The following is a 13,847-nucleotide window of genomic DNA, read 5'->3' on the forward strand; positions in this document are numbered from 1 at the left end:
GGAAACTCGTGACGCACCTTATCCGCTGGGGGAAGTTTTTGTCAAGACGTCAATGATCTGGGCAAAGTCCCACATGACACTCTGCCTCTTCATAGGAACGCCTACTCCCGCGGGAGTGAGAACCCGGAAATCGGGTGGAAAATAGCTATAAGATGGTATGTACAGCAAAAAAAAAAAAATCAGCATACTGTAAATGTTGAAAGTATGCACAATGTAATGTTAGAAAAATGTTTTTAGGGTGAACCTCCGCTTCGCTATCGCACAATTCTGCAAGTGATTATAATTTATTATCGCTGTTTTCTAGCTGCTCTAAAACCATTTTTGACATAAAGGGACACTTTTGGTTGCTATGGACAATCTACAGTTTGCAGGCAGAAAGAACAGTTTTTATTATATAAAAGAACATGTAGGACACTGGGCAGACCACTAGGGACAAGGGGGGTGTGTATTTTTTACATACAGTACTGTAATCTATAAGATTACAGTATACTGTATGTAATGTGTTTGTTTATTTTTTTGAATTTGGCGCCGTTCTCCGCCCCTGTGCGTCGTAACGTCGCATGGAACGGAGATCGGCGGCACACAGGGACACTGTGAATCGAGCGAGGTCCCGCTCGCTCACACAGCGGGGATGCATCGCTGGATCCAGGGACAAGGTGAGTAACTTTGTCTGTGGATGCTGCGAAAGGTAAGCCACGCCGCTGCACGCTCTGCACATCTACCCCAAGCGTGACTCTGGGTTACCGATAGTAGCATAGAAAAACCACCCCAAGTCACGATCGGGGATACCGCTAAGGGGGTTAACAAAGACATGTAGCAGAATACATTTTGGTCTAAATTTATGAAGAAATTTGATTGTATTGGGTATGTTTTATAACAAAAAAATGTGATCTTTGTTCGTTTATATGGCAACAAATAAAAATAGTGGTGATCAAATAGTACCAAAAGAAAGCTCTATTTGTGTGAAAAAATATATAAATGTAATTTGCGTACAGTGTTGCCTGACTGCACAATTGCCAGTTAAATTAGCGCAGTGCTGTACAGCACAAAATGGTCTGGTCATAAAGGGGGTAAAACCAGGGCCGATCCGCCCTATAGGCTCAATATGCAAGCCGCTTAGGGCCCCGCAAAGCTGCGGAGGGCCCCCCAAATTACTAGAGGCCCCGCTTGGTGAAAAGTAATTTTTGGCCCCTCACCCCACTTCTCAACTCGCTGGCTGCATGGGAGAAGAGGTAAGAAGTCGGCACCCCCTGCTTCTCTCTTTAATGTAAGATGTCATTTACGGCAAGAGAAACCCCCCCCTCCCCGCTTTTCGACTTTGTCACATGTAATTTTCGGCAGCCCCCCCCTTCTTAACCTTAATGTGACATGTCATTTTGCTTAGGGCCCCAGGGAGGTCAGGATCGGCACTGGGTAAAACCTCCGGGAAGTCAAGTAGTTAAAAAGTTGAATGTTGATGGGCCTGTTAGCAGTTGTTTGCTGTTGCCCCCTCCTCATAGGCATGCTTTTGGGTGTCCCAATGGTCTAAAAATAACCTATATTATGGCCTGTGATGTATGATAAAGAAAACCATTTTATTTTACTTAATTGCAAAATCCTTTTTATAGAACACATGACAAGAGACAGTTCTCTCTAATATTGCTTGCTAACAAAACTGGGGTAATGCTGGGAGTGGTGCTGAACATGTCTCCAGACCTAAACCCTATTGAGCATCTGTAGGGCATCCTCAAACAGAAGGTGGAGGAGTGCAAGATCTCGAACATCCACCAGCTCCATGATGTTGTCATGGAAGAGTGGAAAAGGACACCAGTGGCAACCTGTGAAGCTCTGGTGAACTCCATGCTCAAGAGGGTTAAGACAGTGTTGGAAAATAATTGTGGCCACACAACATATTGAAACTTTGGGCCCAATTGGGACATTTTTTCTGAGGGGTGCACTCACTTTTGTTGCCAGCGGGTTAGACATTAATGGCTGTGTGTTGAGTTATTTTGAGGGAACAGAAAATTTACACTAATATACAACCTGTAAACTCACTACTTTATATTGTAGCAAAGTGTCATTTCTTCAGTGTTGTCACATAAAAAGATATAATAAAATATTTACAAAAATATGAGCGGTCTACTCACTTTTGTGAGATAACTGTATATGTATCCAAAGACCAAATAAATAAATTATATATATATATATAATATATATCTATATCTAAATAATATAACCCCTGCGCTACACCAATATATGACAATAAAAAAAAAAATAGCTCAAAAACACATAGCGATTTATCTGAAGAATGAGCTGCTAAACCAACAAGTATAGTGCAGTGCTCCCTTTAAGCAATGTATAACATACTTATGACTAAACCAAACATAAGTACTGTGTCATGTGTTTAACTTAAACTATAGACAAGTGGTAAGTGAATCAATATGTAAATAGAGAAAGCCCTATTCATCAGAAAACTGTCCTGTAAAGCAAAAAATTACCCAAAACATGTTTTATATAGAAGATGAAATTACTGTGACTGAGTTATCCACCATGCCTCCTATAATCTTTATATGTTTGACAAACAGCACCACCGTGCCACAACTCACCTTTTGAGATTGACACCACTACTAAAATTAGGAGGTCAAACAGCGCTTTTTTGATATAGATAATTCACCCTTTGAACAGTTTGCAGAATCTTCAGATATTCATCAAAGAAGAGTCCCACCTCTATCTATACATGAATTCAATAGGTAAAGAGAAAACTCCATTGTGCAAAACCAGAAAAACATTTTTTTTTTATTTAAAAAGTTAAAAATACATTCGCAATATGAAAAGAGATCAAGGACCTTCAATAACACAGACTTCATCACCAGAAAAGTTCTGTTTGATGATGTAATGTAGGCTCCTCCCCTGATGCGTTACATCTCTCTAGACATCCTCTAAAATTGTCAGTGACAGTATTTTTTTATGTTTGGTTTAGTCAAAAGTTTGTTATACATTGTTTAAAGTGATTGTTTTTTTCCCTATAAAAAAAAAACATTATATACCGTATTTATCGGCGTATAACACGCGTCAGCGTATAACACGCACCCCAAGTTTAGGAGGGAATTTTAAGGAAAAAAACTTTTAGGAGGGAAGTTTAAGGATAAAAACCTACATTTAAATGCCCATCAATGCAGCCTTATCAGTGTCCATCTGCAGCCTTGTCCATCGTTGCAGAATGATCAGTGTCCATCTGCAGCCCTGCCCATTGTCTTTGTAGCCTTGCCCAGTGTCCATGCAGCCTTGCCCAGTGTCCATGCAGCCTTGCCCAGTGTCCAAGCAGCCTTGCCCAGTGTCCATACAGCCTTGCCCAGTGTCCATTCAGCCTTGCCCAGTGTCCTTGCAGCCTTGCCCAGTGTCCTTGCACCTTGAATGTTTAAAATTTCCGCCGCGGCGCAGAGATAGACAGAACCGGATGTCCTGTGTACTCGGCTGTACTCGGCTCCTCTCGCAGTCCCACCCCTTGCCCAGGCTCCTATGATGGACATAACACAGGTCCAATGGCGGGACTGGGCGTGACTGTGTGCGGAGCCGAGCCTAGCCGAGTACACAGTACACTCAACTATGTGTATATCGGTGGTGCTCGCTCCTCTTCCCCTCACAGACAGCGGGGATTGGCGTATAACACGCACCCAGGATTTCCCCCTGATCTTAAGGGGAAAAAAGTGCATGTTATATGCCGATAAATACGGTACGGTATACTTACCTGTTCTGTTGCAATGGATTAGCACAGAGCATCCTGGATCCTCCTCTGCTCGGGTCCCTTTTCTGTGATCCTGTTTAGTGCTCGCACAGCAAGCAGCTAGCTATGGGGGCACCCGAGCCAAGTCACAGCTCCCTGTGTCCATTCAGACACGGAGCCCCGACCCGATCCCACCCCTGATTTGCTAGCTTTGGTTGACAGCAGCTGGAGCCAATGGCGCTGCTGCTGTGTCTCAGCCAATCAGGAAGGATAATCTGGATGGCTGAGACTCTCGTGGACATCGCTGGACAGAGAAGGGACTTCAGGTAAGTGTGAGGGGGGCTGCTGCACACCCCTTTAAAGGGAAGCACTGCACTATACTTATTGGTTTATTTGGGCACTCCTGTGTCTACAATCTCATTGCTTTATATCTTCTGTGAGAGATCTAAGGCACTGCTAGTCTCAAGAGTATATTACATATGAGTATGGTGAGGGATAATTTGTGCAACACATCCTGGTAATCAGATTCAACAAAGAAAAAAGTGAAGGAAGGATCTGGGACTTTTTTCTGGTGCCAATTCTCTTGGAATAAAAATTCATACATAGATACCAGTATACATATATTATATATATATAGTACTCTTGAAATCAATTATTTATTTACATAGTTTTCTCATCACAGTACATCATTAAAAGCAAAAAGTAAAAATTTGAGTGAATACTCTCCAAACATAATTAGAACATGTCGTCAATAAAAACACCACTCGTGTCCCGTTAAATTACATTAACATATATCAGCACAACTGTGTTTATACGTTTTTAAATTTATATCTACGTTACAAAATGTTAAACATTTCCGTTGCGTGTAGTTGAGGTCACAGAACTATGAGTTTCTAATGTAGTTTCCACAGGAGCAGACGAGTGTTAGATAAGATTAACATCATTAGATACATAGCATACACAAATAGTACTGATTGTTATGTGGTACAGCAATAATCATGTCATTAAACACTCCAATTTATTTTATATACCGTATTTTCCGGCGTATAAGACGACCCGGCGTATAAGACGACCCCCTAATTTTCCAGGAAAAATTTTGATTTTGGGATATACTCACTGTATAAGACTACCCCCTTCTTACTGTCTTTCTGGAAGCTGAGGGGGAGCCAGAACCGCTGACAGAAACAGGCTTTTTCAAATCTCACTGTGCCATTACATTACATTCCTCACTGTGCCATTACATTACATGCCCAGACTGTGCCATTACATTACTCACTGTGCCATTACATTACATTACTCACTGTGCCATTACATTACATGCCCAGACTGTGCCATTACATTACTCACTGTGCCATTACATGCCCAGACTGTGCCATTACATTACTCACTGTGCCATTACATTACATGCCCAGACTGTGCCACTGTGCCATTACATGCCCCCACATTGCCATTGTGCCATTACATGCCCCCACATTGCCATTGTGCAATTACATGCCCCCACATTGCCATCACTTGCCCCTCACATTGCCATTGTGCCATTACATGCCCCCACATTGCCATTGTGCCATTACATGCCCCCACATTGCCATCACTTGCCCCCACTGTGCCTGAACTTGTTGCCCCCCCCAGTGCAATAACACTCACTTTTTTCCCCAGCGCTGACAGTGTCCCATGCTGCGATCGCGATCGTGAATGATTTCAAAGCCGCGCCTTTACTGCAGAGTGTTCTGTGATAGGATGAACAAAAATCTTCCCAGCAGCGCCTCTGTTATGTTTCCCGCCTATCACGGACGTCTTCTCATCTCGTCCGAGGATGAGAAGGCATCTGTGATAGGAGGAACAAAGAACAGAGGCGTTGCTGGGAAGATTTTTGTTCCTCCTATCACAGAACACTCTGCAGTGAAGGCGCGGCTTTGAAATCATTCACGATCGCGATCGCAGCATGGGACACTGTCAGCGCTGGGGAAAAAAGTGAGTACTGAGACTGTACCCGGCGTATAAGACGACCCCCGACTTTGGATGCATTTTTTTGCATCCAGAAAGTCGTCTTATACGCCGGAAAATACGGTATTACATATACTCACATTGTGTTTTGAAATGGCCTAAAAAGGTCAATATGGTCCAACAAGAAAGGGAGAGAAGGGGAATCCCATTGTTGAGCCCCCACAAGGGGGAGGAGACAGTGAAGAAGTCTGGACCTAAAAGCTCATAACACTAATCTGCTAATAAATAAATGGCCATAACATATCTATAAAGTGGGATAGCCACAGTATACCTAGACAAATATGTATTGGAGGAGCATACTGTATAAATAGCCCACAAGCTGAGATACCATTTCTAAGGCAACATGGAGTGTAATTCTATTGCATATATAGGATGCAAATGTGCTCAATCTGCACAATTACAGAGGTGGCACAGGCTCCTATAATGTATACATAATTCTTCATGTTAGTCTCAGGAGATGTCACTACTGTAATGCTCATTGTTCATACAGGAATATGATGTAAGGAAATACAGCCCTGCTTTTAGCAAGATGGCCACCTCTACACAGACAGTGCAGAACAAGACATGGTAGATCAGTAAAGGGGAAAAGATTAGCTGCAGAGAGACCACAAAATATACTGCTTACTAATGCTCTTCTTTCTGCCTGTCTTTTTGGGCATGGCTTTCACAGTAGAGTTCTTTGTTAAGTTGAAGAAATTGTAAAGATTATTTACTTCTATAGCAGGGGGAGCCAAAGGCCAAATTCACCTTCTGACCATGTTACACCCATATTTAGGGTGCAACATGTTCAGGGACCGCCGCTCAAATCCCTAGACCCTGCCCCCTCCCTGTGACAGCAAGCAGGGGATAATCTACCCACACCCGCTGTCACAATTAAAAAAAAACACAGAGGGGCTGTGCGTGACTTTATTTACACAGCCACGTAATTAATTTACAGGAGTCTGTGATTGAGAAAACTACAAGTCTCGACTGCCACCATGGCAGAAGGACTTGTAGTTTTAATGGACTGGGAGCGTACCATAGTCCATTCATACTCCTTACAGCTTGCAAGCTATCAGACCATACAGAAATACAGGCTGAAAGCTGGAGGGAGAGTGTGCAGGAGCCTGAAAGTGCACCCACGATCTGCAGATTGCTTTGAACCCCTCCTGTTAAAAAAACAAAACAAATGCACATTTTTTAACCTGGCAAAAATATGTGCATTTAATTTTTTTTTATTTTTTTTAGGAAAAGGTGAACGTATCCTTTTAAGGCATTGTGGGAACATGTCACCTCCAGGCAAACTGAAGTATGAGCCATTTAGGTATATTCAGTTACAACGTTTGAAGCCTAATTAAAGTCACAGAAATAAACATTCCGCCAAATAGAGGTTATACTAATGACCGCTATTGCATAGCTTTATCTCCACTTTCCTGTTACAACATTTGTGCGGGGTATTTAGATATGACTGTGCAGTCTAAAAGGCGTTAGACCTCATGCTCTCATTAACTTATACAGACTTGGTCACATGTGCCTCCTCCCCTTCTCTGAAATACAAGGTTGCATGAGGATACTTGTGCTGAAGGGGTGTGAATGTTTCTCAGCTCTGCCAGCACAGACCACTGCAGTGTGAGGGCAGGAAACAGCATTTTCACTGAGAAAATAAAAGGGGTTTTAAAGCATTTCCAAGCAAGAAGTGCACAGGACTGTAAACAGATAAATGTGAGACTTCAAAGTATCTTTTAACAGAGGGGTGAGGGATATCATTTTGGAGGAGTGTGTGTGTGTAACTATAATTATATGTCAAGACAGCTTAATTTTAAATAAAATCTTGTTATAATATGTTAACTGTGGCTCTAATTTTTGTGTAAACATTTATAAAATTAGCCTTCAAGAATTCTTTTTAGCCTTTCTCAGGTCTTCAGATGCCTGTTTCAGCCATTGGCAGGTCCTCTGCTTGCTTTCCACCCAGCTGTAATAGGGCTTGTAGCCAAAGTGTCTGAATGCCTTATCGGTGTCGCAGTAGAATGCAACATTCAATAGCTTCAGGATTGGTAAAGTTATGAAAGGTTTTAGTTTCCAAAAAGGCTTCAAAATTAATCTTATCGAGTTGTAAATCATTATAATCAACCACATCTTCCAGTAAGGAATCTGGGACCCAATTTGTATATCCGGGTCTAATTCAGTGAAGAATTCTCGATGCAAGTCTTTTAAAAGCTTAACCGGGGTGTCATCATATGAGTAGTACACCTGTCCGCCAAGAACATGTGGGTTCAGCTGCATCTGACGAGCGGCAACCACATGCATCCATGCCACGTTACCTGTAAATGAAACAAAAAGATTTCATTTGGCACAACCTCTTGGAAACTTGGGATCACAAAAACAAACAAACAAAAAAGATAGCTGGCCGAGACTATGAGGACAGATCCAATACTCAAACGCTCCTTCCTGGAGTAAAATCACAATTGCCCTGCCTTGAACATAATTGGGTTCACAGCTATCAGATGACAGCCAGCTGCTACTGTAATAAATGCTTAAAGGGTAACTCCCCTTTCGTGGGGGAAAAAATAGCAAATAAAAGATAAAATATAGCACAATTGAACGTTATTAAAAATTACCTTCCATTTTAAATCTGCAGCCACTGAAATTTTCTGAGAATACATTGCAATATGGCTACATGGAGTTGTTCTGTACACAGAGTGTGTACTGACCACTCCCCAGAAACATAATTTCCTGCTTCTGTGATTGGTTCACCAATTTTCCCAGAAATTTGCCTAAGATACAAATCAGATTTCAGGCATCCCCTGCAAGAAAATACATTTTCGGAGAGATCATTTCCAATAGGAACCTGTCTAAAGGGATGCAGGCCCAGTAGATTTCCTCGTTATTGTCCTGCAGCTGCACACCTGACAGTTAATTATGAAACCACTCCATTAGACCCACTGAGAACAGAGGCACAGACACACATGGATTTCTTCAGAATAACAAAAGGTAGGAATCTGCAACAAAGATTGTTATAATCCTTACAATGTACATAGATCACCCACAGGGGAATGTTTTTTTTCTTAACAAAAGTGGAGTTACACTTTAATGAGGGATTTTGGTCCTCAATCAGCTCAGGGACAGTGCAGGACAGGATAGTGCAAGGGAGAAATTAGGAGTAAAAAAATCCCCTTACATACTAATGTTGTGGAGTTTATCAGCTCCCCTGTGATAGCAATTAAGTAAACTATTAAAAGTGATATTCATAATTGTTATGCCCCTCACTACACGTGACTGAGGTGTATTCGGGCACACTGTTAACTCCTCTCATACCAATGCATTCCAGTAGGCGCAGAATCCTTTTGAACTTTTTTTGGTACAAGACAGAGTAAAACTGTAACAGATACAAACAAATTACAATTAATACACAATCATACATTAGAGCCTTCCTATCTATCTAGCTGAAGACACAAATGGTAAACATACCGAAGATGAATCGAGATGGCTCACGTAGAACTTAGCAGCCTATGTGTATGCTTCCAGGGTGAAAGGAAAAAGGAAAAGGCTGAAAAACCTGATGCAAGGCCTGATGGGATTGAAAAATACGGAGGCTTGCATGGACCAATTCTAACCAGCTATCCTAACTGACTACATTGAACAGAAATAGTGCAGTTAAACAAAATGGCCACTAGATGGCAGCATATATTTAATTTAATTAAACCAAAGCCAATGAAAAGGTTATGAGCCTTATTAATGAAGGCATGACAATAATAATAAGGCAAGGTTTTATAGAGCCCTGCCCCAAGGCACATATGTAAAAACACGCAAACAGGTGAGCGGCATTGCATAATGCATACCACAATCAGCCATAACATTATGACCACACTAGCCTATCGAGGCATTAACCTCTGAAGATATGCTGTGGTATTTGGCACCAAGCAGTCAATAGCAGATCCTTTCATTCCTGTACGTTGCGGGGGTGGGGTGGGGTTGTTTTTCCAGTACATCCCACAGATGCTCGATTAGATTGAGATCTGGACAATTTGGATGTCAAGTCAACACCTCAAACTTGTGCTTCTCACACCATTTTTGAATTCATCAGACCAGGCTACCTTCTTCCATAGCGCCATGATTTAGTTCTGATGCTCTTGTGCCTATTGTAGGCATTTTTTCTGTGTATAGGGCTCAGCACAGGCCCCCTGACTGGCAGGGCTGCCATCGGGGGGCGGGCAGCCGATACACATGTAAGGGAGATGGGGCCAGAGAACCAGGAAGTATGCAGGAGCCGGAGGAGACATAGGACAGGAGAGGCACCGCAGGCTAAGCACATTGTAAGCACAGTAAGTTGGTGGGGCTGGAACTCAGGAGATGTTATGAGGAAGGAACTTAAGAGCCTTTCAGCTACTCATTGGTTGCTCTGCCTCCTTAGCCGATAGTTACACAGGGTGCACTGTCCATCACTGCAGAACCTCGTGCTTCCTGTGTTGGTGGGATGGAATTCCTCTGCAAAGAAGCTGCTGCAGAGATCGAGGTGAGTGAAATAAAAAAAAATAAAGGTATTTCCCCGAAGCTAAAAGAGCATGTACAGTGCATAGCCTGTGCCCCCCTGTTAACAGTCACTGTATTGACAGCCCTATTGCTGTCATTTTAGCAGTGTGAAAACGGTTTGAATCTCGGTCAGTTTAGCAGAGACCTATGTATGTACCCAAGTTTATTGATTGATCAACTTGAGTACAACCTGTGCCCACCATTGCAGCCTCGCCTGGGCAGAGGAAGAGAGAGGGTGGCCAGATCATGACTGGGGGAAGAGGAGAGGCACAGCATCACAGAGCAGGATAGCACGACGGAACAGCTTACATTACAATTGACTCTGCTCTGCTTGCTGTCACACACAGCCTTGCCTCCTCCTGACCCGGAGCCTGTGATAGACAGAATGCATCCCAGCATTGGACCGGCGTTCTACCTATCATAGGCGCGGGGCCAGGAGGAGGTGGGGCTGTGTATGATGGCGAGCAGGGTGGAGGCAATTGTAATGCAAGCTGTAACAGCAGGCTATCCCACGGCTCTCCTCTTCCTCCAAGCTCTCTTACCCCTCGGGGGGATTTCTCTCAACCGATCAACCCCACCGGCATTGAACGCCCCCCCACTCCCAGGCAGCCCAGCTCTGAGTCCTCTTTCACAGAAACTGTCCCACTGAGCCATTGGCCCACCGGAAAACTCCCGGTAGTCCCGATGGCCAGTATAAATAAAAGCAGCTGCTGATGCTAGAGAGGAGTCATGCTGATGGAGCTGAGATGTAATCTGTGGTGATGTATGTTTACTTGGGGATATACGGGAAATAGAGTGCTAGGTAAGATGCATTATTTTATTAGACGAAATGTGTGCTTATTAGCACAGGAGATATGCTGTGTGCATAGCGTGCAGCCTTATCTCCACGACACCAGGCACTGTGTCTGGTATGAATCTTGAGGGGGAATTTCACGCCAAATTTTAAATAAAAAAACGCCATTGGTTCCCCCTCCAAGAGCATATCAGGCCCTTCGGTCTGATATGGATTTTAAGGGGAACCCCCTACACTGAAAAAACGGCTTGGGGTCCCCCCAAAATCCTTACCAGACCCTTATCCGGGCACGCAGCCCGGCCGGTCAGGAAAGGGGGTGGGGACAAGCGAGCGCCCCCCTCCTAAACCGTACCAGGCCACATGCCCTCAACATGGGGGGTGGGTGCCCCTCCACCCCAAAGCACCTTGTCCCCATGTTGATGAGGACAAGGGCCCCTTCCCGACAACCCTGGTCATTGCTTGTCGGGGGCTGCGGGCAGGGGGGTTATCGGAATCCGGGAGCCCCCAGATCCCGACCCCTGCCATATTCAAACAATTTTGAATGCAAAAATTAAAACAAACAATACACAGAATAGGAGTCTGAGCCGCTGTTTTACTGCTCCCAACAACCCCCTATACTGCAAAGGCAACCAAAGTAGAGGGTGCACATGCCATGATACCCACCTCTTGTGTTTGTAAGACAGAACTGCCCATGCACAGGCTTTTAAGGGTCTGATGAGGTAACAGGTCGCCTCCTAGCCTAATGTCAACAACCCTCAGAAAAACTATCCATCACAGATCACTTTACACTGGGGCTAAAAGGGCTGCCCAAAGTCGAGTCCTCAACAGAACCTGTTAAAAACCTGTGAACGTAGCCTAATGCCGCGTACACCACGACCGTTTTTCATGACGTGAAAAATATATATATTTTTTAAATGTCATTAAAAATGATCGTGTGTGGGCAACAAGAGCATTTTTTTCATGATGTGAAAAATGGCCATTAAAAATGTAGAACATGCTCTATTTTTTCACGTCTTTTTTCACGTTGTCGTTTTTCACTTCATGAAAAACGGTCATGTGTAGGCTTTAACGACGTGAAAAAAACTTGCAAAGAAGCGTTCTGGTAAAACTAGCATTCGTAATGGAGATAGCACATTCGTCATGCTGTAACAGACTGAAATGCACGAAGACTTTTACTAACACAAAATCAGCAAAAGCAGCCCCAAGGGTGGCGCCATCCGAATGGTACTTCCCCTTTTTAGTGCCGTTGTACGTGTTGTACGTCACCGCGCTTTGCTCAAGCATTTTTTTTCACGATCGTGTGTAGGCAAGGCAGGCTTGACAAGAATCACGTCAATTTTTTTTTTTTTCTAGACCATTAAAAATGGTCCTGTGTACACGGGATAAGTGTACATCCTTGCAAAGGGCTGCTTGCCTGCATGGGATGCACAGGTGTTCCATGCATCCGTGTGCAGGCAATCCCTTTTATGTGCATTGGGGCACAAACACAGCCACTGTTCCCAATTTTACATTCATGTGGGTGCAGGCGCGTGTCCCCAAATGTAGATCCTGTGTTTATATACCTCCCAACAGTCCCGGATTCTGCAGGACAGCCCTGAATTCGGACTTATATCTCGCAGTCCCACTCAGCTGAGCTGTTTCCGCATTGCCTCCACTGCCACTCACTCTTGTAAAGTGCAGGCAGTTTTCAACGCTTGTGAGCAGCTCCTAGATTGACCAATTATTAAATAACATTTTCGGGGCCCCATCCTTCCATCAGTGGGGCCCCAGGAGGCAGTAGCAGAGCGGGAATTTTTTTTAATGTAGGGGCGGAGGCAGCTAGAGCCGCATTTGCCAACAGTTAGTATAAAGTTCCGGCCCCCAGCCTATCTGTCCCTGGTGGAGTGATATGGAGGGGATGCCTGTCTGCCTCGCTCTCTCAGGAAGTGTTGAGGGCAGAAGGCGGGGCTTCAGCCAGCAGTGACTGTGAAGGACCATAGCCGTCCATCAGAAAGGTACGTGGAGGCTGTATGGACTATTCAGGGATCATCATCCAGGCAGCAGTGGCTGCGCCAGGGACACAGAGTAGGGCCAAGGGAGAAGCAGAAATATCTGAGCTGGCGGTGCCGGGAGGAGCATTTCTGCCACTACAAGGCTGACAGGAGTAGTGACAGCGTCATCATTACTCCTGTCAGGTTAGCTCTGGATGAGAAAAGTCAAATCAGGAGAACAGGAGAAAGCCTTTCCAGCTTCATGATGTCACTGTACTACCGCACACCCTGAGGCCATGTTCACACCTATGTGTTTTTTGGTGCTTTTTGCACAAACGCACTACAGTCCATGTTCACATCTATGTTTTTTTTCAGCTACTGTGTTTTTGGAAAGGGTCAGGGACTTTTTAAAATGCAAAACATTGCTTTTTTTTGCTTTTTTGGTTCCATAGACTTCCATGGAGAAGCTGCAGAAAAACATGTAGTGCGTTATTGCTGCACTTTTGCAGCGAATTGCGTTTTTAATCTGCCCAACATTTGCCAAAAAAAAGCATAAAAACCCCATATCGCGGCAAAAACACTCTACATGCTTTTCTGCAGCAAAAAAACCCCACAGTTTTAAGTTTAAAAATGTTCCTGATCCTTTTTCATAAATGCAGCCGCTGAAAAAAGCAGAGATGTCAATGTGTCCCATAGGAAACCATGTTAAGAGGACTGTAGTGCGTTTCTGCAAAAAGCACCAAAAAACACATAGGTGTGAACCAGGCATCACACGGATAGAAAGTTGTCCATGCTCCCACTGCATCCCAATTGACATGAATAGAACTGCCTGCATATGAATGCACGGTACACCCATGTGAACGAAACC

The 13,847-nt window shown here is 43.9% G+C and overlaps 1 protein-coding gene across 2 annotated transcripts in view; it reads right to left on the reverse strand.

The window, feature by feature from the left end:
* Window positions 1–5,774: 5,774 nt before the first annotated feature.
* Window positions 5,775–13,847, reverse strand: part of LOC120927622 (3 beta-hydroxysteroid dehydrogenase type 7-like) — a 46,919-nt gene continuing 38,846 nt past the window's right edge. For both annotated transcript variants that reach the window (XM_040338420.1, XM_040338421.1), the window contains exon 7: window positions 5,775–8,007. In XM_040338420.1, coding sequence (XP_040194354.1) covers window positions 7,577–8,007 — 431 coding nt within the window. In that variant the 3' untranslated portion in view covers window positions 5,775–7,576. The remainder of the gene's footprint in view (window positions 8,008–13,847) is intronic.

The sequence above is a fragment of the Rana temporaria genome, chromosome 2 (assembly GCF_905171775.1).
Source record: "Rana temporaria chromosome 2, aRanTem1.1, whole genome shotgun sequence".
In the NCBI taxonomy this organism is placed as follows: Eukaryota; Metazoa; Chordata; class Amphibia; order Anura; family Ranidae; genus Rana; species Rana temporaria.